Source organism: Podarcis filfolensis, assembly GCF_964270895.1.
Source record: "Podarcis filfolensis genome assembly, chromosome: 9".
NCBI lineage: Eukaryota > Metazoa > Chordata > Lepidosauria > Squamata > Lacertidae > Podarcis > Podarcis filfolensis.
The window spans coordinates 59824637-59851975 of NC_139610.1; the positions used below are offsets into that span (position 1 = coordinate 59824637).

The 27339-nt window shown below is 42.5% G+C and overlaps 1 protein-coding gene across 7 annotated transcripts in view; it reads right to left on the minus strand.

Annotated features, from left to right (window-relative positions):
• GRID2 (glutamate ionotropic receptor delta type subunit 2) overlaps positions 1-27339 on the minus strand; it is an 802847-nt gene that overhangs the window by 9190 nt on the left and 766318 nt on the right. For 2 of the 7 annotated variants that reach the window (XR_014538421.1, XR_014538423.1), the window contains exons 15-16: positions 2728-2968; positions 987-1166 (exon numbers count right to left, since the gene is read on the minus strand). Coding sequence is in view for 4 of the 7 variants with exons in the window: in XM_083571112.1 (XP_083427238.1) it covers positions 987-1041; positions 2728-2968 (296 nt within the window). In the remaining 3 variants the exon portion in view is untranslated. Of the gene's footprint in view, positions 1-986; positions 1167-2692; positions 2969-27339 lie in introns of all 7 variants that reach the window. The other 5 variants (XR_014538422.1, XM_083571112.1, XM_083571111.1 and 2 more) reach the window with 3 other exon arrangements.

The window sequence follows — 27339 nt, forward strand, 5'->3', positions numbered from 1 at the left end:
CCCTCACCACAGTGCCCTGTACTAATGTGCTGGATTGACACTAGGTCAGGGGCAATGTGGGTCAGTGGCGTAGCGTGGGTTGTCAGCACCCGGGGCAAGGCAAGTAATTTACGCCCCCTAACCCGTGGATTTGCGCCCCCTAACCCATGGATTTGCCCTAACCCCAGATGTTGCGCCCGGTGCGGTCTGCCCCTCCTGCACCCCCCACGCTACGCCACTGATGTGGGTGATGCAAAATGGTGGCTAGACTGGCAAGACAGCTGGTGCCATGGTTGCTTGCGGTGGTAGGAAAAAAAGAAGAAAATAAGCTGTGCTACTGGATTTGCTAATGGGGAGACCCATCCCCAAGAAACTTTTGGAGAAGTTCTTCTTGCCTCTTGAAAAATACAGTGAAATAGCCCCCGCCCCAATTTCCCTGCCCACAAATAAGGTGGAGAATTTTGAGAGACCATTTGCACATTGAGAATTTTGAGAGACCATTTGCAATTGTCAATGACAATTGTGGCATTAAATCAGTACTAGGGCATGGACTCCCTGACTAGGCTTCTGATTCTATTACATTCCAAGAATGGCTCAACTGAAGTGGTACTATGAGCTCCAGAGGTCCTATTGAGCTCAGAGACATTACTGTTTATGCTAGGAGTAGACAGCATGGTGGCCTCCAGATGTTGTGGATTACAACTCCCATCATCTCTGAACATTGGGCACCATGCTATCTTCCCCTTGGTTTGTATGATGCCTGAATACTAATTTCTAACATTACATTCCCTTACTTGATAGGGTCTGTCCTTCATTTTATTCAAATTTGGTATTTTGTGATTTTCTTCAGTGTCACTGCTGAGTCTGTGACATTACAGAATGATACATTATCTCAGCTGATGTCAGAATGAAAACAAGGGAAAAGACTTAGGGGTGATATTTGCCCAAACGCCACCCCATGACCCACACTCCACCCTCTCAAGACATCAAAATGAGACACCACTCACAGGATGGTTTGTGCATAGCTCCATAAAATGATTGCTCCTCTTCTTTCACGTGTGCCTTGATCAACAGTGAAATATTCAACAATGCAGACATTTAAATTATCACCAGGCTTCAGAGTTTACATCCCATTGAGATTAATGGGGACAGGTCACACTTCTCTCAGAGCTATTGTTTAAGGCTGTCTGCAGACACAAGCAGACATGACTGCGTGGGTTATTTTGGTTCATAGCTGGAAAGTTATATTCACAACCATAAGGCAAATTTTCAGTACATTTCTTTTTAAAAAAAGAAGAAGCTTGCATTCTGGAGCACAAGACAGCAGCCCAATATGACTTCCAATTTTGGGTTCTGCTGCCCTTCTCATTGCCCTTCAGCCAATGAACTGAATGGGTGATAAAATGATTATTAACATTGGTTCATAACTGTTGCAGCACTGAATGAACCCTGTACCTTGGATAGAGGGGATATTCAGCACAAATTTCCATGTGAAGTTCTAATTTACATAAAACTTCACTGTATAATGTGAACTCTTTTAAGACTCAAGTTGCAAGCCAGCAAATCATGATATAAAGGACCAAGGGACCACTTTACAGCAAGTGTTTACTTGCCACCACACCCAGGCTGAAATGTTGCAACATCTGAAATACCTAAATGGTCCTCCCCTTTTTATTCAGAAGTAAGTCACAAGGATAATGTTCAAGTTCCTTCTAAATAGTAGACTGATTAATCAGACCCTATGCTTGCTGGTGCTGCTACATTCTCCATTTTTCTGTACTCTTACTTAAAAGTACAGACACACATGTGCCTTGATAAATGGCAAGCCTCCTTAAAAAGAATGATTCAAAAGTGGAGAGACACTACACCCAAACAAGCTAGGAAATAGACTTAAACATTTCAGTGCTGGTTAATCAAGCTCTAGTTTACATTTGATTCTTAGATGATGGTGAGGTTTATAGATGCACACCATTCTTTTGAGTGAGATGCACAGATGGACCTTTGCAAAGCAAATGAATGCCTATTAGGGCCATTCCACATGTTATGCAGAAACAAACTTGGGTTTGCCACACCTAGTGCGCTCAGTAAGGAGCAGCAGCCAATACACTTCACTGATTAGTGTACCTGGATGATACATGTGTCTGCCAACACATGTTCATTGCATTTGCATGTTACATTTTTAGATGTACACTTAAAACAGTTCAGGTGTACATCCGAACATGTAATTGTGAAGTGGCCCTTAGACGGTGTTAAGAATATGAAAGCAAATGAGAATTTTTTTTCTTGCAATGATTAAAATCACCAAGGGCTGGTAACAAGAACCAAATTTGAACCCAGTGGCTTGGATACAATGAAACCACCATATGGCCAAGGTGGCCTTGTGGCTGGTGTTTCCCAATAGCAGCCTCTCCTTCCGAATTGAAAACTTCTTTTGGAACTGAAGGGGTTTCAGAAGCCACTTGAGGTATGATATTGAGGTCTGCTATCCAAAGGGGTAGAAGTAAAACAAACCCCACTGGGCATATCCAAGCAGACATAAAATAGCCTTTGGCTCTCTCCCCCATTACAAAAAATGAAAAAAACAGTTCTTTTAGATCAGTAGTGAGGAACTTCTGGCCCTCAGGCAATTCCCCCCCACATGTTGGTGATTAAGAGGGATATACTACTAGAAGGCTATAGTAAAACATTTCAGAATACACATTTTCCTTCTCACCTCTAGTGCTATGATGAAATGGAAGGGTCTCATACCTCTTTTGAAGGAACCCGCGAGCCTTTTCTTTTATTCCACCATGTTTCCAACATTGCAATTAAACAGGAGAGAACAATCCCAGCAGCCAGTATGCAAAATACACCTGCAAAGCTCTTTATGTCCAAAGCTCCTCCTTTATATTTAGGGTCCACGGAGGAGTACAGGTCACACTGGCCATTCTTTGGCCACCACTTATGCTTCAGTAGGTCCATGTGTCCATTCTGCTGAAGTTCTAGAATCCTTGGGGAGAAATTACAAGAGTCATTCAAAATCTCATTGGCAATAACGAAGAATTCCTTACACAGCTGTACAGCCCAAGCCCAGACTTTCCCAAGATGAAACTTATGCTGCTCAACAGATCTCATATGCGTGAAAGCAAAAATATCCCTGAAGTGGCTGGCCAAGCATGCATTCTGATATCCAGCTCATGTGACTTGAAGCAGTCTCACTAACAAGTGCTGCTGACAAATCAAAGTAGCACCTCTGTTTATGTTACCCTTGGGTAACATAAACTTCGGGTCGTGAAAGTGGCACCCCTGGAAGTGTTTTGCTGTGCGCGCATGCGCAGAAGCACTCTACTGCACCGCACACATGTGCAGAAGTGGTCTTTCACCATGTGCAGAAGCGGTCCCTCCAGTTGTGGAAACCTTGGGATCCGACCGGAGTTCTGGAACGGATCCCGCCCGCAACCGGAGGTACCACTGTATTAGAGGGCTGCATCTATGGCTGTCCCATGACATCTGTCTAGAATGTAAGACAAGCCTTCTGGGTCACACCAATGGTCCATCTAGTCCACAGTCCATTGGAAGCCTGCAAATCAGACATGAGCACAGCAGCACTCCATGCCACCTCCTGTGGTTCCCAGCAAGTGGTATTCATTTTATTCATTTTCATTCATTATATTTCTGTGCTTCTTTTCACTCACACGAGTCACAAAATGGCTTAAAAACAATAAGCAAGAAAACAGAACACCACGATTGCAACATAAACCATATAAACCATATAAAATAATTAACAAATCCTCAGTAAAACAACCACCTTCTGTAAAACACTATTAACAAAACAAAAAAGGATATACAGCACAACCACAAGAAAAGTCATCTTAGAAAACTCACAAAGCATGACAGCATTCATAATCCACACACACACACACACACACACACACACACACACACAGGCAACATGAACAAAATAACAATCAAAAACAAACCAAGCACATGCTATCTCTCCCCACCCGCATCACTCATTGTCTTCCACTCAGTTCATCAAAAGGCACATACACACGATACCTCTGACAGTGGAGGTAGAATATAGCCATCACAACCAGTTTCAGATGGCCAGGCTGATGCTAAAAACATGCAATTGCCATGTAGAAAGCAGTTGTGTGCTTTCATAATCCAGTCCTGAAGATATTGTGAGATGTAAGCTCCATCTGAATCCATGGAAATGACTTCCATATGATGGCCACAGTCCACTGTACTATAATATGCACGAACCCCATAGAAGTTGCTGACACTTAAGCATAACTAACTCTCAGCTGGCTACAAGAAAATGTGTTTAGGATCAGGTTTTAAGTCACTTTAATGATGCAGCAGGAAATGCGAGTGTGAAGTGTGTTGTAGGCAGCCCCCAAAGCACAAATGGTTTGATATGGAAGAACACTGTTTCAACACTATTTCAGAGCATATCCTTAGCTTGACTAAGCAAGAGTGCATGGTGGACAACTGCCTTGAGCTTTGCTTCCGGGTTGAATTGACCCTCGACCACACATTCAGCTGAGCTAGTCTTACAGGTTGCCAGCCATCCCACATGGCTAATGGGGATGGAGGCTTGCTCACTCCAGTGGTATCAGGAGTTTATGGGAAGGAAACCTTTCCCTGCCCTGACTCCCATTTTCCCAGCTACAGCAAAACACCTGGAATACAGTCAATTGCAGTCTCAATGTGCTCAAACTAGGCCATGCTTTAAAAAACACTTTTATTGATTTTAAGCACCTGCTTAAATTTCTCCCATTGAAGCCAATTGGGCTTAAATGCAATTTAAATTTAGTTCAATATACAGTCTCTGTTCTAGCCACTTGCTCCTGTGTTCTAAAGAACAACCAACTAAGGATTTTTGCACGTGTAATCTTTATTTGTCCAAATTGTCTTGTTAGAAAAAAAAATCATATGCTCTCTATCATATTAATGGTGGCATGAAAGTCTCTTCTTTTTGGCCTTGAATATGTGCATTTTGTCTTAGGCCAATGCATTGCTCCTTTCTCTTTTTATACATTCAGTTACAGAATAATTGCTCCATTCTCATTACTAAAAAGCTGTTCCATTTGCCTGAATAATTCCTGATGACACAAGACATCTTTTCTGTAGGAGAGACTTTTATGTGTATGATACTTGAACATTAAGTTGCTCTTTGAAACAGAATTATGTCTAATTGTATGCCCACTAATGGATGTTAATGGATGGGGAAGATCTCTTTCCAGATATCAAAAATATGCACAATTCAGAGATAAAGATTTCATAACTAAGCAGAGGAGTTGTAGATATGGAAAGAGGCGATTATAACCTTCATTTAGGGAAATGATATATCAAGGGAAATTACAGTAGAATAAAGGTAACGAGTCTGTCTATCTGTTCTGTGATACCAAAAGTAATATCTGATTTGCCCTTCACAAAATCAGTGGATGTTCTGGCAATTTATTTCAGTCATTTAATAAGAGGAACTAATTTGTGCTGAGGTTTGTGAGCTTAAGAGAAATCTACCACCAGACCTTTCTGCTGTACAAACTCTACTAATTTTCAGTGGGGTTTGTTTGAGAGAATAATGGAGGATGCTTTGGAGGATAATATTAGTCACTGAGAGCAGTGTTTTAAAGAGAGACCTAAGGCAATGTCAACCTTAATTTGATAGCTAAGAACATACTTTTTTTGCAATGTGCAAATGTCCCACAAGATGGCAGCCTCTACATAAAAACAATGTTCACTGTTCCAGCACTCGTGAAGAGTAAGTACATGTTTCTCAGCTAAGCAGCAAACCTGTGCATCATCACTTGAACATGCTAACACTTGTTTTTTCTGAGCTATCAAGTACACCAGGTTCCCGCAGACTTTGGAACTGTAAACCCTTCTCCCTGCCCCAGTAAAAAACAACAACACAAAACTAGCTGCTCAGACTTTCCAAGCTTTAGTCCAGGGATAAGGAAACCAAAGGAACAAGGAGCAGGGCAGAGGTACACTGTGGGGGGATGCAGAGTTGCCCAATCAGCCCAAAAGCTGGGGACATCAACAGTATATATCAAATAATGGGACATGGATGTTTCAGAGCTGGATCACTGCTTTGAATATTCACTGCCACAGTTAAGATGCAGTCACAGAGATGGGGAAGTGGTACTCAAGTGATCCCCATTGCAACTAGATCTGTTCAGTCAAGACATCATGAACGTTCTTGACATAAAGAATGGGGTATGGGATACAAAATTCTTCATGGCTTGCTCTGTTGATGTTTCAGAACCTTGTGCTTCATTCACATGTGATCTACATCATCAGCACTTACTCCTGAGATGGAAGACTTGGAGAGAGTCTGGAAAAGCAATCAAACCTCCTCCCTGTTCCTGGCTATGGGGTGTATGTGTGTGTGTGTATATATATATATATGTGTGTGTGTGTGTGTGTGGATTGAGCAGGCCTCCCATCACCCATCACCAATCTCCCCCTTGTGTCTGCCAAATGTCTGGTGGATGAGAAGCTTGGAGGTATCCCTGCTAGCAGAAAGCCCCCAAATGGGGTTTTCCGAGGACAGGGAGTGGGAGGGGGGAGTTATGAGCTGGCCAGAGATTTGCTGGATCCTGAGCTGCTCTTGCTGCCTTAACCTAATGGCAACCTGGAGCTGATGCAGGGGCTGTGCAAAGTTGCCCTGTCCCCTTCTACTGCTTCTGCCCCACCAAGGGGTTTAGGGATTTGGATTGCATCCTAAAGCTGTAATACTATGTACACTTTCCCAGGAGTAAGTTCTATTGAACACACTGGCGGAGGAAGAGGACTGCAGGGAGAGTGCACTGCCCCCGGCAGCGCTATCCCAGTGGAGTGCCATTGCAGCTGTCTCCCCACCTGCGCTGGGCATCACGCCCCCACAGGTGGTGTGCCACGCCCACAGGATGCACGTCATGCCCCTGCGGGCGGCGCACCCACGTCCCCGGGACGCACGCCAGCCCAGCCCCGGTGCTGGAGCATGAAGCTCCGCCACTGATTGAACACAGTGAGATTTCCTTCTGAGCAGATACCCATTATAATTCTCCTGTACCATAGAACAGAGGTGGGGAACCTGTGGTCCTCCAAATGTACTTAGACTCTAACTCCTATCAGCCCCAGTCAGCACAGGTAATGATAAAGGAGGATAGGAACTGTCATCATAGAAAGCCACTGAGCAGAGGCACACCCTGTATGTTATTTACTCCAACAAGATCTCTATAAGAGTCACATCACGCTGAATTCTAGCATGTGTGTGCCAGGGGAATGCAACAAACAGGGACATCAAGCCCACACAAATTCCTTCACATAACCTGAGGCCTAAGTGCATGCACAAATACACAATTATGATGTTGTTTTCAGTTCATCAATTTTTTTGTGGTGGGCAGTTTGCATGGGCTGGATGTATTCAGCCTAATGTATATATACTGTGATTGGTTTGTATAAAATATTATGTGTGCTTGGGGTGTATGGGCATGCAGGTCTGTAGTGTTTTTCCATTTTCCCAGACTGCATACAATGTGAATCTATTCTAAGGAGAGATACCCTAGATTAAATACATGGTTGCTGGCCGGTATGGTGTATGACTTTTTGCCCTGGGAAATGGATATCATAGTGGTACAACTGTTGGGCCTTAGCAAGGGTTGGTCTGATCCAAAAATTAGAGGGAGTGGGGAAGGAAATATATGTGTGAATCCCTTTGGACCAGAATCAGGAGCATAGTCCAACACATGTTGGGTTCCAAGGTGGAATCTACACAAATATAAAAAAAACCGCTGTAAAAATGCTTTTTTAAAAAAAGTTTTGAAAAATACATTGAATTTGGCATAGCTCACTGTCACCATCTAGTGTCACATTGTATATTGCACTTTACAATACATTTAAATTGTTTTATTTACAGCTGTATAGCCGAGTCCCAAGAGGCTAGGACGGAAAACAGTTGCTCTATGACAATGCCAGCACAGCAAGCTTGCCTTGCATAGGTTTATACCATGTCTAAGGCATGTGCATTTATTTGGGCACAGTGTGCCAATTAGTGGTTGTTGATATTCAGACAAGAAGTGACATTATTAGGAATGCAAGTGCTATTCCAGCAAACAGCGCCTCTGTGAATATACACTAGCATTTCTTTTTCTAGTAATCCAGGTCATACATTACTGAGATTCAGAGAGGCTTAATGCCACATTCATAGAGGGACCACAAGCTCTTTTCACAGATGGCTTGAGGTGGCGTGCCAGTTCCTTGTACCAGGGCATGTTAGCTGAAAGACATTATTTCAGCTGCTTGCTTTTCCTCATTGAAAACCAATGATGAGAGGAAGTGCGAGAAGTCAAGCTTCTGTAAAATGACATGGGAATAATTTGACTCCACATGGAGAGGGCTTCCCATTAACAAAGCATGAACTAGTTGCTGCAACACTGGGAGGGGGGGGATGGTTGTGTTAGTAATTTGGCCTTGAGCTGTAACCCAGTAGCGTTGCATTCACACAATTTCTGCCCCTAATGACAATTGACAGTACTGGGTCTTAAGTAGAACTGAATATAGGTTTACATGACCATTATACCTGTAAGCATGTTGTTTACAGTGGGTTGGAACTAATGTTAGTTGAACGTGGTTCCCAAATGAAATCAATTAGGAAAGTAATGAACTAATTTTCCCTATTGTTTTCAATGAAACCTAAGGACAGGTAGTCTGGATCCACCCAAATATGGGATGCTCATTTAAATATGCATATTCTCTGGATTGGAACATATGAGAAGCCATATTCTGGGTTAGGGGAGGTAGTGAATTCAATTCCTTGGCTTTTATTTCTTTGCCTCACTCTGTTACACTTTCAAATGTAATGTTATTTGCTTACAGTATTTCACCAGGCATGGTCCTAGGCATGGTCCATAGATCACTACAGTGGTACCTCGGGTTAAGAACTTAATTTGTTCTGGAGGTCCGTTCTTAACCTGAAACCGTTCTTAACCTGAGGTACCACTTTAGCTAATGGGGCCTCCCACCACCGCCGCGCCGCCGCCGTGCAATTTCTGTTCTCATTCTGAAGCAAAGTTCTTAACCCGAGGTACTATTTCTGGGTTAGCGGAGTCTGTAACCTGAAGTGTCTGTAACCCGAGGTACCACTGTAATTCTACTTGATTTTCTTGGTGATTAATATAGGTATTGCTTGTTACTTAAAGCTACCTGGGCTAAACGCCATATACTGCACTGGGAAAGTCGTATAGGGTCATGTTTCACTCCCCAAACATTTGAACCTTAATGGTTCACATTTTAATCCAAGATGAGTGCTTAAGAAGCTCTCTTTTAAAAATTTAAAATATGAAGCCATAGGATATTTTTATTTTTGTATTAAAAAACTCCCTTCTTTTGCACTGTGGGCTTCTAATGGCTCTCAATCATCTGGGTGTAAAGCTGGAATAATAATTCTTCCTTACACTACAAGGCTATAGCAGTTCCCAATAAATTTTCATAAGTCATTCAGTTATCAGAGTGACATCCGTGCAGACAGAATATGAGAAATGATGTTTCTAAGCAATTAGAGTGCTGATGACAACCATATCATTTTTTCAGCGAAATTGTTTTGGTAGTTTTTATTTATACAATTCTCCACCCACCCCAATTCATTACCCAACTTCTCAAGAGTTGTGGCAAATGTCTGTACGCCCTTCTAATGTATACAGAACCGCCTGGGAGATAGGCACTTGCCTGTTCTGGATAGGGTTGCACTTTATATAAAGGAGCTGGGGTACTTCAGGATACATATTTGCTACTAGAGGCTGAAGCAACCTCTGTGACTTAGAATGCCCTTTATCAGCTTCGTCTGGTACACCAGCTATAGCCATATCTGGATTGAGATAATCTGGCCATTGTAATCCATGTATTGGTAACACTGAGACTGGATTACTACAATGCACTTTTTGTGGGGCTGCCCATGGGGCTGCCCTGGAAGCCCTGGCTAGTGCCAAATGCAGTGGCTAGGCTGTGGATGGGGGCGGATGGCGTTGTAACACCTTTGCTAAATGTGACATCTGCACTGGCTGTAACATATGCTGCAGAATAAGTTCCAGGCTCTTATAGAAAAGCCTGAACAACTTGGATATAGGATTCTTTAAGGACTGCCTGAGCCCCTGGATATTTAGTCAAAGGCGACTATGGGGTGCGCCGCTCATCTCACTTTTCAGGCCGAGGGAGCCAGAGTTTGTCCACAGACAGCTTTCTGGGCCATGTGGCCAGCATGGCTAAACCGCTTCTGGTGCAACGGAACGAGTGCCAGAGGGCACGGAAACACCGTTTACCTCCCTGCTGCAGCAGTACCTATTTATTTAATTGTACTGGTGTGCTTTCAAATTGCTAGGTTGGCAAAAGCTGGGACAGAGCAATGGGAGCTGTCACACAGATTCGAACCGCCAACCTTCCGATTGGCAAGCCCAAAAGGCTCAGTGGTTTAGACCACAGCACCACCTGAGCCCTTATATCCCAGCTTGATCACTGAGATCATCTGGAGGATAGTTGTCCCCCATGTTACAGACTGGCTTCCACCAGAAGCCAGGAGTTTAGTGTTGCCAGTCTCACACTGTAGAACAATCTTGTAGCAGAGATTTAGCAGGCACTCTCACTTTTGATTTTCAGGCTTCACTTTTTATGCATGCAGGCTTATGCAACTGTTCAATTTGGTTTTTTTAAAATAGTCATTTTAATGATTTTATGGTGCTCATGTTTTAGTGTCTATATACTGCTGTGTACCAGCATGCTATATTGTTTGAACTGGTGTTACTGTATATAAATACTTGTATAAAGAAAATAATAAATGATGGGGGAGATACATGACATAAACTATTCTTGTTGGTAGTTTCGTTGCTTAACACAGTCGCCAAGCAAGATTTTTGCCCCAGTCCAGCTCTAGTTGCACATAGTCATTCATGACAAATTGTCACAGGATGTGAATGGGGACAAGCATTAGACCATACAGTCTGGACATCTGAATGCACACTGGCATCTATATTCTGCCATAGTTAATTGACTGTGTGTGGCTGGATTGTGAGCAACAGGGATACCTGTCGCTTTGTTAGCACTTTCTTGATTGTTCATGAACGGGTACAAAACTTGCTGAAAGGGAGGGTGCTTGTTATGGGATGGGAGGATAATGAATTTGTGAAAAACACCTTCCACACTTTGGCTTAGCCCTAGCTGAAGAACTGGACTATTCTTCTTGTCTAAAAAAAGATGAATACACAACATTAAACTATAATGAAGAGTGCACATTAATATGAAATGAGATATTCATTATGTTTATTGTTGGAATAAGCACTGGAGGGAATTCTTAAATGTAAAGCTAGTTTCTTAAACTTGCTTTGTTATTCTGCTGAGTACTTCATTTCTAAAAGTTGGAGAAAATTTGATAATCAAGATCTTCTGCGTACTTTTAATATGAAAAGGATGCACGGAAGGTCTCTTCATTTATCGGCCGCCCAGAGGAAAATGAGAATAGAAATGTGAATGTCCATTTACCAATCCTACATATTATCCCAGCAGTTATTCCCAAGGGACTCACATAAATATTATAAATTCATTAAGCTCAGGGCTCTTATAGTAAACATCAAATGACTTCATTACATTGAGTCATGAATGTGCATTGCCAGTGTTACCAGAACAAGGGATTAGAATAGGTTCTGACCAGTTTTAAAAAGGCAACAGGGGGGCTCTCTAATATGCTTACACTTTTTTGCTCTGGTTCACAATGCCATCCCTATTAACACTGACATCATTGGGGTTTTAGTTCGCCAGATGTCAAAGAGAACAACAACTACCATACTTTTAGAAGACATCTGAAGACAGCCCTGTTTAGGGGAGCTTTTAATGTGTTCGATGCATTACTGTATTTTAATATTTTGTTGGAAGCTGACCAGAGTGGCTGGGGAAGCCCAGCCACACGGGTGGGTATAAATAAATATTATTATTATTATTATTATTATTATTATTATTATTATTATTATTGAATATGTGCTTTGGTAGAAGCAATTTAGGGGTGGCTTCTCATGCCACATTTTGCCCTTCCCATCACCTTACTTTCTCTATCCATCAAAATATGATTAACTTCCTTTATCCCTTCCATAGTTGTGCCCCTTTCCTCATTTCCCCTCCACCTGTGGCTCTCTCCTTTTTAAAGATTACAAGCCTGTGTGCAGGGCCTGTCCAGTTTGGATATTTGATTGAAATTGGACGTTGATTTGGGGCTTTGAGTAAAACTTAACCAAATATAATCCACAGCATTTCCTGTTTATAAGGTAAGGTAGCCAGTGACAGGAAATACCACTCTGAACCTGAGAGCCTGGTGAGATGCTGCTACTTGATACACCTTCCTGGAAGCTACAGATGCAAACACCACCATAGACTTGTTTTATGGCCCAGTCTTCTGGGCATCTCTTCTGCTGTTCAGTACCAGGCCCTGTGATTGCTAATACCAGCGCAATCAATGATATGAGCCAGCTTTTTGTGTCAGCTTTCAGTCTGAAAGGTGGGCCGTTTGCAAACAAACAAAGATCCTTTCAATTTCCTCCAATAAACACAATTCAGAATCCCATCCCAGAGTGATCTGTATATGCAATATCTTAAGTTGCTAAGCCCCATTGCTTTTAATGAACCTGCATCGCAGAGTATGCAAACAATGATCTGATGAGTGTAGGAAGTTGCCTTATACTGAGTCAGACCATTGGTCCACCTAACTCAGTAGTGCCTCTGCATTCACTGGCAGCAGCTCTCCAGGGTTTCAGAGAGGGAGTCTTTCCCAACCCTACCTGGAGATGCCAGGCATTGAACCTGGAACCTTCTGCATGCAAACAGCTCTGCCACTGAGAACCTGCCTCCCCTTGGAGCTAGAATTAACCAGAGTCCTGGTTAATCAGAGGAGGACCCCATCAGAGGAGGACCCCAACATGGGGTCCAACATGAGATCCAACTGCTCAGACACTCCTCAGAATACCTCAGTGGGTGCTGTTGCCTGGCAAAGAGTTGCCTCCATCAAGGGCTCAATAACATCCTCCTTTGCCTCAAAGGACAGCGGCAAGATAGACCAAGACTTGGGGCTTATCCACACTTACTTTCCCCCCACTCTTTTCAGGCACAGTCCATGCATACAAGCTCTGTGTCTGAGTGTCCTTTTTTTTTTTGCTCCAGGGTTTTCCCCACAGAAACCTGCTCTTTAAAGCTCAATTGGAGCAAATCGCAATCCACTTAAAACCCGAATTGACATTTGCTTCTATTGAGCAGAAAAGAGAGGGTTTTCATGGGGAAAGCTCTGGGGCAACCCCCCCTCCATGCTTGAAAGCAGAGCTCTTAAGCACAGACCTGTGCCTTGAAAGAGCAGGTCAAAAGTTAAGTGTGGAAAGCAGGAAATGCCCTCTGTGTAATCCTGCTCACAACAGGGATATCATTTTTACTATGATATATTTTTGTAAGCTGCTTTGAGAGTCTCTCAGGGCTATAAAGTGGGATATAAGAGGAAGCGCCTGAGATAATATATCCAAATACAGCAATCCATTAAGGAAACTGCAGAAGATGACTTGATGTGATCCAACTGGACTCATCCCCTAAATCTTGATCCTATGCCCTACAGACACCAAGAACAGTGAACGCAGTGAGATAAGTCCTAAGTTTGGTCCCACTGATTCAGTGCTTGCTTTGCAGCACGAAGCATCCTCTGTCAGAGTCCTACCCAGAAGGACCAGGATCAGGACTGCACAAGTACTCTAGGAAGAGTAGGGCATCCAGGTTGAATGATTAAATCCTCAGTTTCTGCCTGGAAGTTATTAATGCAAGACTTGCTCCTAGTCCACCAATCTTCTGCATAGCTCCTCTCCTACCTAAGCCCGTTTGATCGCTGACACTACTGAACAACTCCTTAGTCTGGCTCAGAAGGCTGGAACAGGACTCTGCCAAACACTGGTGTGATCCAGCCAAAATTAAGCATCTTTAAGTCTCAGTTATGTCAATGGTATGGTTCAAAAACACATGCTTAATTTCCTTTTACTGAAATTAGTGGATTTAAGAGTACTTAATTTCAGTAGTATTTCTACTATAATATTTTGTTGTTTCTTTAACAAAGCTGTGAGATAGTTAAGGCTGAGAGATGGGAACTGGTCCAAGGTTGTATTGCTGAGTGTTGCTTTGAACCCATAGCTCTCTAGTCCAAGCCCAACAATATTTCTATGGCAACACATGAGCTCTCTTTAATCAGTGAGAATAAGGGAGGAAGAGTCTACTCATTATGGCCAATTGGATTTTGGATCAGAAAGCTGTACAGTAGGACTTTGCCCCTGCCCTTTTTACTTAGAGGCAAGTTACATGGAAAAATCAAACTGGTAGATAGGCTTTTAATTAATGGGTTCTGCTTGAACATCATCATTTTTCTTGCAGAAAAGAAAATCAATAAGTGAGGGATCCAGGATCTTTGACCTGCTTTTGAAGCAATGTGCAAAACCATTCCTTTACCATTGAGAAGCAAAATCCAATTAGCATCTCTGTGGCTCTTAAGAGTTATGCTGACTAGTGAACTTTAATATTTTTATATGTGTTATATGTTTATGCTAAAGTTGCAAAAGTCAAGCACTCATTACAGAACTGGCAGGCATGATCTTTCCTAATATGGTAGCTGTGCTCCAAATGAACAGATAATAGGCATTATGAAACCAAGCTAAGAAATATATAGGGCTGTTGGGAAGGATTCAGTAATGGATCCTGTGGAGGCAGAAGCCATAATGGCAAATGGAAAAGGGAAACACTAGGAGTGATTTTCTTTTTTTAAAATGCCAACATAATTCTTTAGCGCAACGTGATATTTAGGTTAAAAGTTAAGGAGGGAAGAAGAGGAGAAAGATCATTCTTTTTAATTGTGAGAATCTGGAAACAATCATCTCAGCCTTGGAGTGATGCTTCAGGCAATGTTGGTGCTTGCTCTTACACAGCTGTTCAGACATCCAATATTGGAGCCATAATTTAGAGCAACAGCATCAGACTTAACTGACTGAGCACAGAGCCAGGCTGATTTGGTAGGCTGGAGACATTATTAACCTGAATCAGAGACAGGAGGGATGGAGGACCTTAGTCCTGTACCAGATCTGACCTGTGGAGCCGCTTCTTCTCAGCTCCTATCCAGCTCCTATGCTGAATGTGAAGGGACCTTTCTTCAGCCAGAACAGAAATGCAGCAAATTGCTGGTGTGGCACCACTGATGTGAGGTTTAGGGAGGCTGTAACGGGAGGCTTCACTCAATCCAAATTGCAGGTAGGGGTGGGAGCAAATCTGTAGCTCAGTAGTTGGAGGACCACATCCCTGAAGGTTCTTGTCAGGGACTGGTTGGACGTAGAGGAATAATGCAAGGAAGCAGTTGGGAACCCTCAAGGGGAGAAGGCTCAGAGCCCAGGGATTGGTGGTGGAATGAAGATGAGTGGTCAGAGGGAGAAGACTGGGAGAAGGTGTTGGAAGCTGAAGAGGGCTTAGTGAGAAGGGGAAGTCTGTGGCAGAGAGCAGCCCAGAGTCAGAGCTAGAAGCTGAAGCAGGAGAGTGGGATGAGGGAGGCCAAGAGGCAGAGATGAGTCTGGCTGGTGAAGAGGCACAGGTGTCTCTCCTTCCTGCTGTGACAAGCTCCCCTCCACACTGGTCTCCCAGAACCTGCAGAGGCACGAAGTGGGAGGAGCAAAGGCAGCCACACAGGCACAGTCTCAGACTGCTTGGGAAGAACCCAGGAGAGGAAGAGACTTAGGCAGTTATGGGAAGGTGGGAACCTTCAGTCTCTGTAACTGCCTCATAGGGACAAGACCTACCAAAGAAGAGTTGCTGTTCTCATTAGGCCTGGCATTCCTGAGCAGATCCTGTTTCTTCTAATAAATAGTTAACTTCACTTACTTGGTGTGATTTATTGCTGCATTGCTCCTGACAGTTCTTGACCCCTCCCATAGAGTCATACAACTCTGCATACTTAATGTTTGACTGCTACAGGTGACCAAAGAGATCCAAATTCTGAGGTCTCAGTATGCTATTGTACTGGGCAGACACTGAATACATACTAATAGGGAACTGTTCCAAGAAAATAAACTAATCAAAATAAAAAGCAAGAGACCACAGATCGATTCAACAGAAAGTTGAGGGATCAAAAGGAAATAAGGAAGCAGTACAGGCTAGGGAGTTGATGTGATCCAGAAATTATTATTTTAAAAATAAATAAAGTGGATTACAGGGTAGTAAAAGCTACACATGACAACTTCTGCATAAACCCAAGGACTGTGGTTTCAATTACTCTTTAAGCTTGTAAACAATGACATTTACAAGGTCAAAAGGCCCTATCATACACAGCCTGTTTCTTAAAAATCAATTTCAATCACATTAAATATAAATGAAAAAAAGTGCAGGGAAGGAAAAAGAAACTACTTTTTTTGCAGATTTTTATTATTTTACAGTTTCCTGCAAAACCTATTATGTGGCTACTAAGAATAAAGCCCAAAGCTTATAAAGGTTCTCATACAAGTACTTATTTTGGAGTTACTGTATCTTGCTATCGTCAACAGAGCTGTTACAGAGGCTCCAGCAGGAAGATCATATCCTTCCTAGGTGAAATTGAAGACAGAATATAAATGCTATGCTTTCATGAGCTGAAACTCCAACCTCTCTATAAATGTCCAAGAAATTCATGACAGTCCCTTACATTCAGAAATTACGTCTCTAATAATATGCATCAGCACTGAAATCTGTTGTTTTAATGACAACTTTCCAGAGGCGGTAGGAAAACAAAATCAATGTTCCATCAGAAAACATTTTCAATTTCTCCCACCCCCTTGCTCTGTAAAATATATTCTGTGTTACCAGAACTTTGCTCATATAGCCAATGAGTGCTAAACCTATAAACTTATATCATACCAAAGGTGCAGGGTAGCTACAGAATGAATAATAAGGGAAGAGGTTTTTGGAGATCAGGAAAATGATTCTGTAATCCTTTTAAGACTATGTAAAGATTAAGGGATAGCACTCAGTTGGTGGCATTTGCTCTCATGCTACTGAAACTGTGCAGGTGGTCTACAAAGAACATAAAGGACTTAAAACTAGTCTGATGACAAAATCTGGCCTCTACTTTCTTGAAAGTTTTCATCCTCTGCAAAAGAGGCTTTCATTTTTCTGCCTCATTATCGGAGCTCTTGAGAATTTCAGTTCATGTGGGGTTTTTGACATTGCCTTATCATTCCAAGTGGCAAAGGGCCACTTGGTAAACATTTTTCCAGCTCTTTGCAGCCTCCCTGGCTGCCCATATGCTTCTTGATCTGAAAAAGCTCTAGGGAAAGGGATACCTCATGATGCCTTTCCCTGCGTTTTGACTGAATCATGGACACCTAGGAAGGCTGTGGAGTACAGACTGCTGGTGAGATGGTTTGCAGAGGTCACGAAAAATTAGATAATAAAAAGCCTTTATCTTCATCAAATTTCTCCTTCTCCTTTGGTAATTTTTGAATGTGATTTCTTTTCTCATTAACTCATAGAGAATGGTCAAAAAAATTCATGAGAAATGATCAGCAGAGCACTACGCCAGTGTGCCTCTAAATGGTAGGTTATTTGTTACCATTAAAAAGGTAAAGGGACCCCTGACCATTAGGTCCAGTCGTGACAGACTCTGGGGCTGCGGCGCTCATCTCGCTTTATTGGCTGAGGGAGCCGGCGTACAGCTTCCGGGTCATGTGGCCAGCATGACTAAGCCGCTTCTGGCGAACCAGAGCAGCACACGGAAACACTGTTTATCTTCCCGCCGGAGTGGTACCTATTTATCTACTTGGACTTGATGTGCTTTCAAACTGCTAGGTTGGCAGGAGCAGGGACCGTGCAATGGGAGCTCACCTCGTCGGGGGGATTCGAACCGCCAACCTTCTGATCGGCAAGTCCTAGGCTCTGTGGTTTAACCCACAGCACCACCCATGTCCCATTTGTTACCATTAGCAGTGCATTGATTCACCTGAACACACCAGAGGTTCTAAGGAATTTTAAGGAGTTTTTCCATGAGAGTTGAAGCTGATAGGACCATCAAGTGTAAAAGTCAGGGGTAAAAATGGCTGCTTAGTACCCCTGACCTTACAGTTCTAAGCATAACGTGAGATGCCTCAATGGACGATTTGATCCTGATATCATGCATCAAGAGCCATGAGTTACTTTGCACCAAGCCGTTCGCGTTGAAATATTTACTCAGTGAATGACACTACTGTAAGTTTCAATAACACTGAGAAGCAGCTTCATAACAATTGAGTGCCATTCGATACTGATAACAATGTGTAGAAGGACCCTGAGTCTCATCTGTTGATAATCAAATCCCTCTGGCAATATAGTGTATGTAAGAGCTGAAGTAGACTGTCAACGCTGGGGTTATTTTCCTTCCTTGTCTTTACAAACGCTATGAAATTAATTCCTTCTACTCTTCCTCAGACATAATGAACAAGGCAAAAACATTCCTAGACTTCAGACTGAAAGTGGGGAAAATCACATAGCACTGAATGCCCCCATCTACAAAAACCACCCTTGTTCCATATTCATAAATATATGTCAAGGTTGTCCCTTTGGGGGTTACCACTTCAGAGACCACCATGGAATAAAAAAGAAAAGAAAAGAAAAGCAAGCAAACAAACAAACAAAACACCAAACCATAGTAGGCTGATGCCCTCACCCACATTTCAACCCTGAAATGATAACCCCAAAGGGATGACTCCATTTGGTACCATCCCCCGGGGTCAGCTTGTCAGACAGTGACCCGCTGTGTCAGATGATCCTCCATTTTTATGATTCTGCTGCTGAGAACAGGGGAGTGAGGAGGAGCTACCACTCTCCCTTCTTGCATGTTAATTTAACCCAGAAGATGAATGCCTGAATGGGGCTCTAATGACAGCAGTGAACCAATATTTTGCAGTTAGCAGTTCAGAATGCTTGTTCACTTGTTCTTGGGTTTTGCATACCCCTCAACAGACCTTCTTCAAGCGAGATATCCCAGAATTACAGAAGCCATCCTGGCTTCTGATTGGATCCTGAGACATCCCGTTTTGGCTCCTGCGAGAGTGTAGTCCCCAGAGACGTGCGTCTTGATTTTCTTCTGTGGCTTGTTGGAGGGCATGGTTTTGTTTTTGACTTCCAGAGCCCTTCCACATAAATTATTGTCCAGTGAGGAGTACAGGCTGTCCCTTGGGAAAACAATGTTGTACAACACTGAAGAATATGTGCTGCTGCTTATATTCTATATCCTGAGAGCACTTAGCCACTGACATTTGCAATTCCACAGCCATCTCCTGGGAGGAGAACTCTGATGAGAGTATATTCCATGGCCACAGGCTCAGTTTGTCACAATCCTTATGTGCCCTGTAAATTGAGCCTCCCTAGATCGTAAACCAGACAAGCCCCTTTCATATTCTTATAATCACAGAATCATAGAATTTTTTTAGAGTTGGAAAGGACCCTTAGGATAATTTAGTTCAACCCCTAGAAATGCAAGAATATGCAGCTGTCCCATATGGGAATCGAACGTGCAACCTTGGTGTTATCAGCACCACACTCTAATATAATTTAATTCAACCATGTGGAGCTTAAAGGTTGGTGTGTTGCATGTAGTAAGAGAATGGTTATTTTTCATGCACTGGGATGTGTTCAGCCTCCTAAAAGGGAGATCAGAAGATCTTCATTTTCTAATTGTTAATGCAACCTCATGGTTTACTGGGGTGCCATAGTTCCTTTACTCTAGCAAGACAGACATACAATATTTCTAATCAGAAGTACTTCAGTAATCTGTCCCCTTTGATTTCTGACATAGATGTTGTTTTGCTAGTGTGGACAATGATCCTGAACATTCCTTATGTTTGAGGGTGTTTTTTAAAAAAATGCAATATATGGAATATTTACAAACTTATTCCTGTTCTGTGAAATGAAATGACAGTGTATGCTCCAGTAACTAAGAAATGGGAGTCATTTGGAGGTTGGAAGTCTGTATTTCATTCAAACAAAATTTGTCAATTTGTCCATCTCTGTGATATTCATACATTTCATAAGCAGCTTTATTGCTGGTGCAGTTATTAATATCCCTGATATCCAGTGCTTTTTTCTGGGGGTACTCAAGGGCACACAGTACTGACACCTCCCCCCCCCCAATATTAAAGCGTGGCACTTACTATATCAACTTCATGGTGAGTACCGGCACTTTTTTTACTTAAAAAAAAAGTGCTGCTGATATCCCTTCGAAGTATAGGAGTAGAGATATAACTTCCTACTTTCACTTAATTCTGCCGTGCAATTGTCTCCTAGGCTGAAATTCCCAACTCTCAGAGCCATGATTTGGGTGAAAAGGGGAAGTATTTCCAGGAGGAAATTGGCAAATGGGAAAAGGATTAAGCCTCTATTCCAGACTCTCCAAGTGTCTCTATTTTCCAGGGATGTCCCTGATTTAGAGAAGCCGTTCCAGTTTATGATTTGATCCTGGAATGTCCCACGTTTCCTTATAATGTCTCTATTTTAATTGGAGAAATGTTGCAGGTAATGGAGTTATCTGGCCCCCAAGCCATCTGAAGGCAATCCTCTATAGGGATGTTTTTTAAAAAATGTTTAATGTTTTTATTATGTTTTTATACATGTTGGAAGCTGCCCATAGTGGCTGGGTCAACTCAGTAAGATGTGTGGGGAATAATTAGTAAAATTATGGAATGGGACGTCCCCATTTTCATCAGAGAAGTGTTGCTATTCTGTCCATTAATTATTCACCTCACATTCTTCCCCCACCAGCATCTTAAAGAGTCTCTAATATTCAAACCAGGCAATACACGGCTAGCTGGACCAGAATGAGGCAGTTTAACAGGTTATCCATACTTCTTTACATACATTACTTTACATACATTTCTGACCCATCTTTCAATCAAGGAGATCAAGCTTGGTTCCCCCTCTCCCTATCTTACCCACACAACAACCCTGTGAAGTAGGTTATACTCTCTCAGAAAGAGGGGGGAAATAATACCCACCAGTGTTCTTTATGCATTAGGCAGTGATCCTGTCAGCAAAAAGCCCTTATATTGGGAGATATTGGGGCTGAACTGGGATTTTCTGCATACAGACTACGTGGCATAGAACCAAGATAAGGGGTCCTAAGTGGCCTTTGAGTTCCTCTGAGCTATGGGGTCTTCTTGGGTAGCATTTTGTGAGAGAGCCATTCATTTCACCTGGACCGCTTACTGCTCCTTAATTTTTGTGTCGGGATGAAAATTAGGATTGCACAGAATGGCCTGTCACTGGGCTGCAAATTCACAGCTGCTGCAGAAAATGTCCAGTAAATCACTGTCCTTCTTTTGAGAGCTGCAATAAATAATTCCAAGGGGAGTCTCACCCTTGGAATCAGCAGCTGCCTGAAACTGCTGGAGGCTGAACCAGGAGGCATGTTGGTATGGGAAAGCGAGAAGGAATATAGCAGCCCATGCTGCAACAGCGGAGGAACTTTATTTACGATCAGTGTCACAGACCAGTTCCAACCCTTTCCCCTCTTTCCTCAGCGATAAGAAAATAAACCCCTAAGAAAGCCACAACTTTGCTAACTGTTTTAAGAGACCTGTTAAATCCTCTCCTTGCTTCTGAATATAATTCCTCCTTTGAACAAGGAGGGCAAACTGAGACTGGAAGGGTTAAGTAATTTGCTTATGAGCTGTGGCAGGCAGTGCTCACGAATGAACATTCAGAATGCCAAAAAAGAAATAGTAGCCACCAGGAGACAGAATTCAGGCCTTGTCTTCCAGTTCTCGATTTCCCATGGACCTTGTCTTTGCCACATCTTCACAACACCCCCCCCCCCACCTACACAATTGGTTCCTCTGGAGTCAGCTCTGGTTCTATGGACATATGTACTGTGAAACTTAAGCCAGATACATTCCATGAATTGTGTCCTGAAAGTGCTTGGCAAACATTGACCCTTTCCCTCCCATGTTTCAGATAGCAAGCTGGCAAAAACAAGAGGCTTATGGAGCCCTTGGCTCACCCCCATACATGGCTGTTAGCTGCGTCCTGCTGGAAAGGAAGTAATTTATGCCGGCTCCAGATTTGTTCTATTTGCATCACAATTTTGTTTTTGGGGGTAGAGTCCTTTTATTATCACCTACATGGTCTCTTTTTCAAATTGTAGCCAAATCCTTTGGAAGTCCTTTGCTTCTAATCCTTCCAGCATCTGTGTTAGGCCAGTACTGTTCCCCCCTTTTAATCTGCAGCGTCATTAACGTCAGTGTGAAGCAATATAGTCAGATTAATTAAGGTGTCCTTCCAGCTTATATATTATAAAGTTAATGGATCGCTGAAGTGCTATTTTGCCTTTCCTCGTGCTTGGTGGGCTGATCTTTCCATGCAAGGACGTGGTATCCATAGCAATATGCAGCTCAAGTCTTTACATAGCACACAAGTAGTAATTGTGGTCTTACTCTTTATCACTTTTATATATGTACTCACCATTTACAGCTGCCATAATAGTGTTTGCTATCATCCGCTGACCAGCTATATTCAAGGCCTAAAAGGTCTTGTGCCTTCCACTCTTCCAGAACATTGCTCATCACCAAGAAGACCCTTTCCTGGAAAATGTGTGTTTAATCAACGTTTTGCCAGGAACAGTGGCCTGGGTAGGTCTTGACTCTTGTACCAGCAGTCTGGTGTTCCACAAACGTTATCTATGGCAGTAGCAACACCTCTTCATACCAGTGAAGAGCTGCTAATGAAATACCCTCCCCAGTGCATCCCTCAGATTCAGTTATTTCTCTGAATGTTTTTCCCCGAGCCGCTATGTCTTGTTGTAAAGTAAGACATCTGAAGTTAGACATCCTTTCCTTACCCGCAGGCAACAAAAAGTCTTGGACAGGTCCTGTCTTTATGAATCTGCTAATAAGCAGAGTTTGCAGTCTATGAGAAGACATACATTCTGGGCTAACTTTTCCCTCAGTTGGATTGTTACAATTTGTGAAAAGGAAAGTCCTTTACCCATCCATTCTGTCGCATTTATAGCTTGCCATTATGCTTACATTCTTGGCTGCTGCTGCCCCTTTTATAAACTGGGGCTGATTTAAGTGTTTGGCACTTTCGATTGCATGAGTGATGCCTCTAGCTTTCTTCCACTGGAGAGCTGACTGCAGAATCAGGCATCATGATAAAGTAGAAAGAAAACATGTGAGGCGAGGCAGCAAAGATGAGTGTTCTGACTCTACCCTTGTATTGCCCTTACTGTTTGGAGGGTGACTGACTGACATGTACAGCCCCTGTACTCAGTGAGGTTCCTTGCTCATTACAGAACTCTGGAAAACCAGGGCTCTGGAACAGATGGGGAACTTCCAGGAGCATAGAAGTCTCCTCACTTCAGACAGCCATCTGCTATGAGTTGGTTGGTGGTGGAAGCAGTGACTGGTGGGATGCAGGTGGACATGCGGTGAGAACTGGGAGTCCAACATACTGGTTACCACATATAGAACATCCTTGAAATCGGGTATCTTCCATTCATTGTTGAAGATGCGGCCATTTGGGCCTTTTACAACTCTGGAATACTATACAGTTTTACATTAGGTTTCTAATGTTTCCTCTTCTGCTTCCTCTTGCTTTGCTCTCCATATTGAGGCCTTAGTTTTAGTGAATGATCCCATCCCTGGGCTGCACTTGGAATTGGATCTGAACAATGTATGGACTCCAGAATATTTATTTAGTACATACAAGGATAGGCGATGTAGTGCCCCCCAGATATTGTTAGACTATAACTCTCATCACCCCTGAAGGTTGGCTGAGGCTGATGAAAGTTGGAATACAACAACATCTGTAGGGCATCTTGTTGGTTACTCCTGGTTTCATTAGTAGGTGTTTATATACAGCGGTACCTTGGTTTACAGATGCTTCAGGTTACAGATGCTTCAGGTAACAGACTCCGCTAACCCAGAAATAGTACCTTGGGTTAAGAACTTTGCTTCAGGATGAGAACAGAAATCGCACGGCGGCGGCGGCACAGTGGCAGTGAGAGGCCCCATTAGCTAAAGTGGTACCTCAGGCTAAGAACAGTTTCAGGTTAAGAACGGATCTCCAGAATGAATTAAGTTCTTAACCACTGTACTCCATTTTTCAATGCAGGGAAGCCTGCACAAAATGACTATTGCTTAACTAATATGAGTAACGTTAATGTTATAAATACCACATAAATAAATATTTATTCAGATAATAAAAATTAAAGCTACTAATATATAATACTAGGTAAAATGACCAAATAAATAAATTTGAAATAATATCACATCTTACACACACAGAGAGAGACTGTAAGAAAGTCAAAACTAAAACAGCAATAAGACCGACTAATAATCAGTTCCAAATAAGCTTTCCTAAGTGATGGGAAACCAAACAAAGAAGATGGCTGATTGAGCTTCCTAGGGGGACTGCATTCATTGCAAACAGGGGCCATGACAGAAAAGGTCCCATCTCTTATGCGCATCCATCAGAATACACGTAACCCCATAACAATTCTAGTTAGTATATTATGATTTTTATTTTTATAAATATTGCCTCCTAGGATAAAGATACATATAGAAACAGAAACCAATAAAAGAAAGGAAAAGGACAATTTTCATTTGTGTGGATGAAGCTTGATACAGCTCTTCAGAGACACTGCAGTGCACAGAAATCACTGAAAATTGTGGGATTTCAAATGCAGCTTTCTGTGGGAAACGTTTGACAGAAAATCTGTATTCGGGTGGAGGGTATATTTTACTCTAGCCTTGGCTTCTGCATACGACTGTTGCATGCCCTTCTCTTTGACATGTTTTACTCTCACCATGCAGGACACTTCCACAAAGTGACAAGAGAGTGTTTAGTTGTCAATCACAATGCTGTCAACCAAAATCTTTATGTATCTTTCTGACAAGGCTAGTCAGCCGGTTCAGAAGCAATTCTTGAGTACGTCTGCTGTTTGTTAGGCATGGGCACTGTAGACTTTGCAGCATCTCAACAGATTAACTGCAGTTATCAGAGGCTCTTCTTACTGGATTTAGATAATGGCATCAGAAATAACTGCTACAGCCTGGAGTTAGGGCATCTTTCCCTTTTTATGTAATAACCAAACAGAAGGCTTCAGAAAGTCACTCTCATGTCTGAAGACATGACACAGATGAATATGCATCTCAGGTATTACCCAGGGTCTAGCACCCAACATTTTTTTTGGGTTGGGACTATAGCTCAACTGCTTCCCCTCTCCTTCCAAACTTCCAGGGACAAAGCCAGCCATCTGGGCTGTAGACATCCCTGACAGCTAATTGTATAGACTGGTGAATAAATGCATGTGTGGAAAAAGCCCAGAATGTTGAATGTCAGGCATCAAGAACACAGAGGGCCTTTCTGTATGATCAAATTAAAGTTTGCTCCAACTTCATTTCAGCCATTGTGAGAGTTTGACAGAGTGTTAAACTTGGACTGAGTGAGAGGAGTTGTGTTGAGATCCGCTTAGGGTTGCAACACTTACTGAATGACCTTGAGCCAGCTGCTATCTCTCAGGGATGATCTGAGGATAAATTAAGCTGTACTCCTTGGAAGAAGGGTAGAATACAAATGCAATACATCAGTATTCTGGCAATTCCCTCAATTAAACACCCCCCCCCCCCGCTCCAACACAGTATTTACTACACACATACTAGATCACAAAATGGCACGGCACTGCTATAGTGGGAGAGACAGCCTTGCTGGTGTCTAATACTTTTCAAAGGATGCTGGAGTAGCACAGTCTCTAAAAGAGCTACTGAAACCTGGTGCCCTCTAACTGTTTTAGACTGCAACTGCATCCTCTCTGACCATTGACTGGTTGAGGCTGATGAAAGTGCACCAGGTTGCTTAGAATGTGTATCACAAAATCAAGTGGGCATTGGGGAGGGATAATGGTGTTGCTTGTCTACCACATCCCAGGTGGAAATCATGCAAGCAGTGAATACAATGCTGTAAAAATACACATCCGCATAATAGACGAGTAACTTCAAGGGAAGGTGGTTGGACTTCATACAAGGGAAAAAACAACAACCCTAGATAATTTGAGAAGTCTTTAATTGCAGCTGTGCTGAAGTGTAGCATTCTAGTAGGAAGCAAGTCCATCTGCTGATAGAAATCAAGATGTGGAGGTGGTAATATCTAGGTTGCCAAGGAGGAAGAGTCATAGTAGCATGACTCTTAAAATCAGCATTGCTCAGGGGGAAATAAAGTTGGTCTGATTTCAGATTTTCTATAGTAGCCTTTGGAACCAATAACCAGTGGAACTGGTTAGATGCAATGCAAAGCTACAAGATTATTGTGTTATTAACATTTATTTTGTGGCTTTCCTCCAAGGAGTTAGAGTGCTGTTCATGATACTTTCTCTCTCCTCTATCTGAAACTGACCTAAGGCCACCCAGTGATGCCAAATGACTGAGAGGAAGGGCCATAAAAAATAAAGCTGTTGCTTTATGGTGATGTTTGCCCCTCCCCTATAATTTTTTAATTAGTTTTCCATCATACAAAGAAGAGCATGAAATGAAAAATGGTACAAATAAACAAATATAACAGTAATGCAGAATGGCACATAAATGCACAGTATGACTGATCACAAGGTAGTTATAGAACATGGTGCCCAAATAAGACAAGTAGTGTTCGAATAACCCAAGCCACAGTGATGCTTGGGGTGCTTAAAGTTGATGGGAGACCCTTCACTGATGTATTTAAACAGACCAAACTTTATCAAGGACTCTCCAAACTACTTGGCAATGCTGGGTAGAAAGGGTTAAGTCCCATATGTTATTAAACCAAACCTCCTGAGATGGAGCCTCTGAGGAGTTCCACTGCTGGGCAATAACCAGCCTTTCAGCAGCCAACAACATAAAAACCAAATCTTTGTGCTGAGTGGTTGGGTTTTCACCATTTTCTTGGGCTAGCGAGTAGGACTACAGAAGGGTAAGAAAACGGGGGCTGTTGAGTTACAGTTGATATTTCCATGAAAAGATGAGCCCTGAATGAGGTTTAGGAAGTGATAAGGTATGGCCCATTGAGTCACTTCCTCGTAGTTTGTGAATGGTGATGTTGGGTTTCCAGAGCCTTTGCTATTAGCAGAGTCATTAAAGAGGGTCCAAGTCAATGAGGCAAGGGATAAATGTTATGAAAGCAGCTGTCTCCAGCTTGATCCACTTGACATGGGAATGCCTCAGACTCAATAAACACAGACCCCCCTGATGTCATTCTTACAGTCAATCTTTAGAGTTGAGTTACAATTTACAGAGGAAGAAGACTAAGAGCAATCGACCTGCCCTGTAAACCCAAACATCTTATCACACAATTTACTGTGAGAGACAACAGCTATGA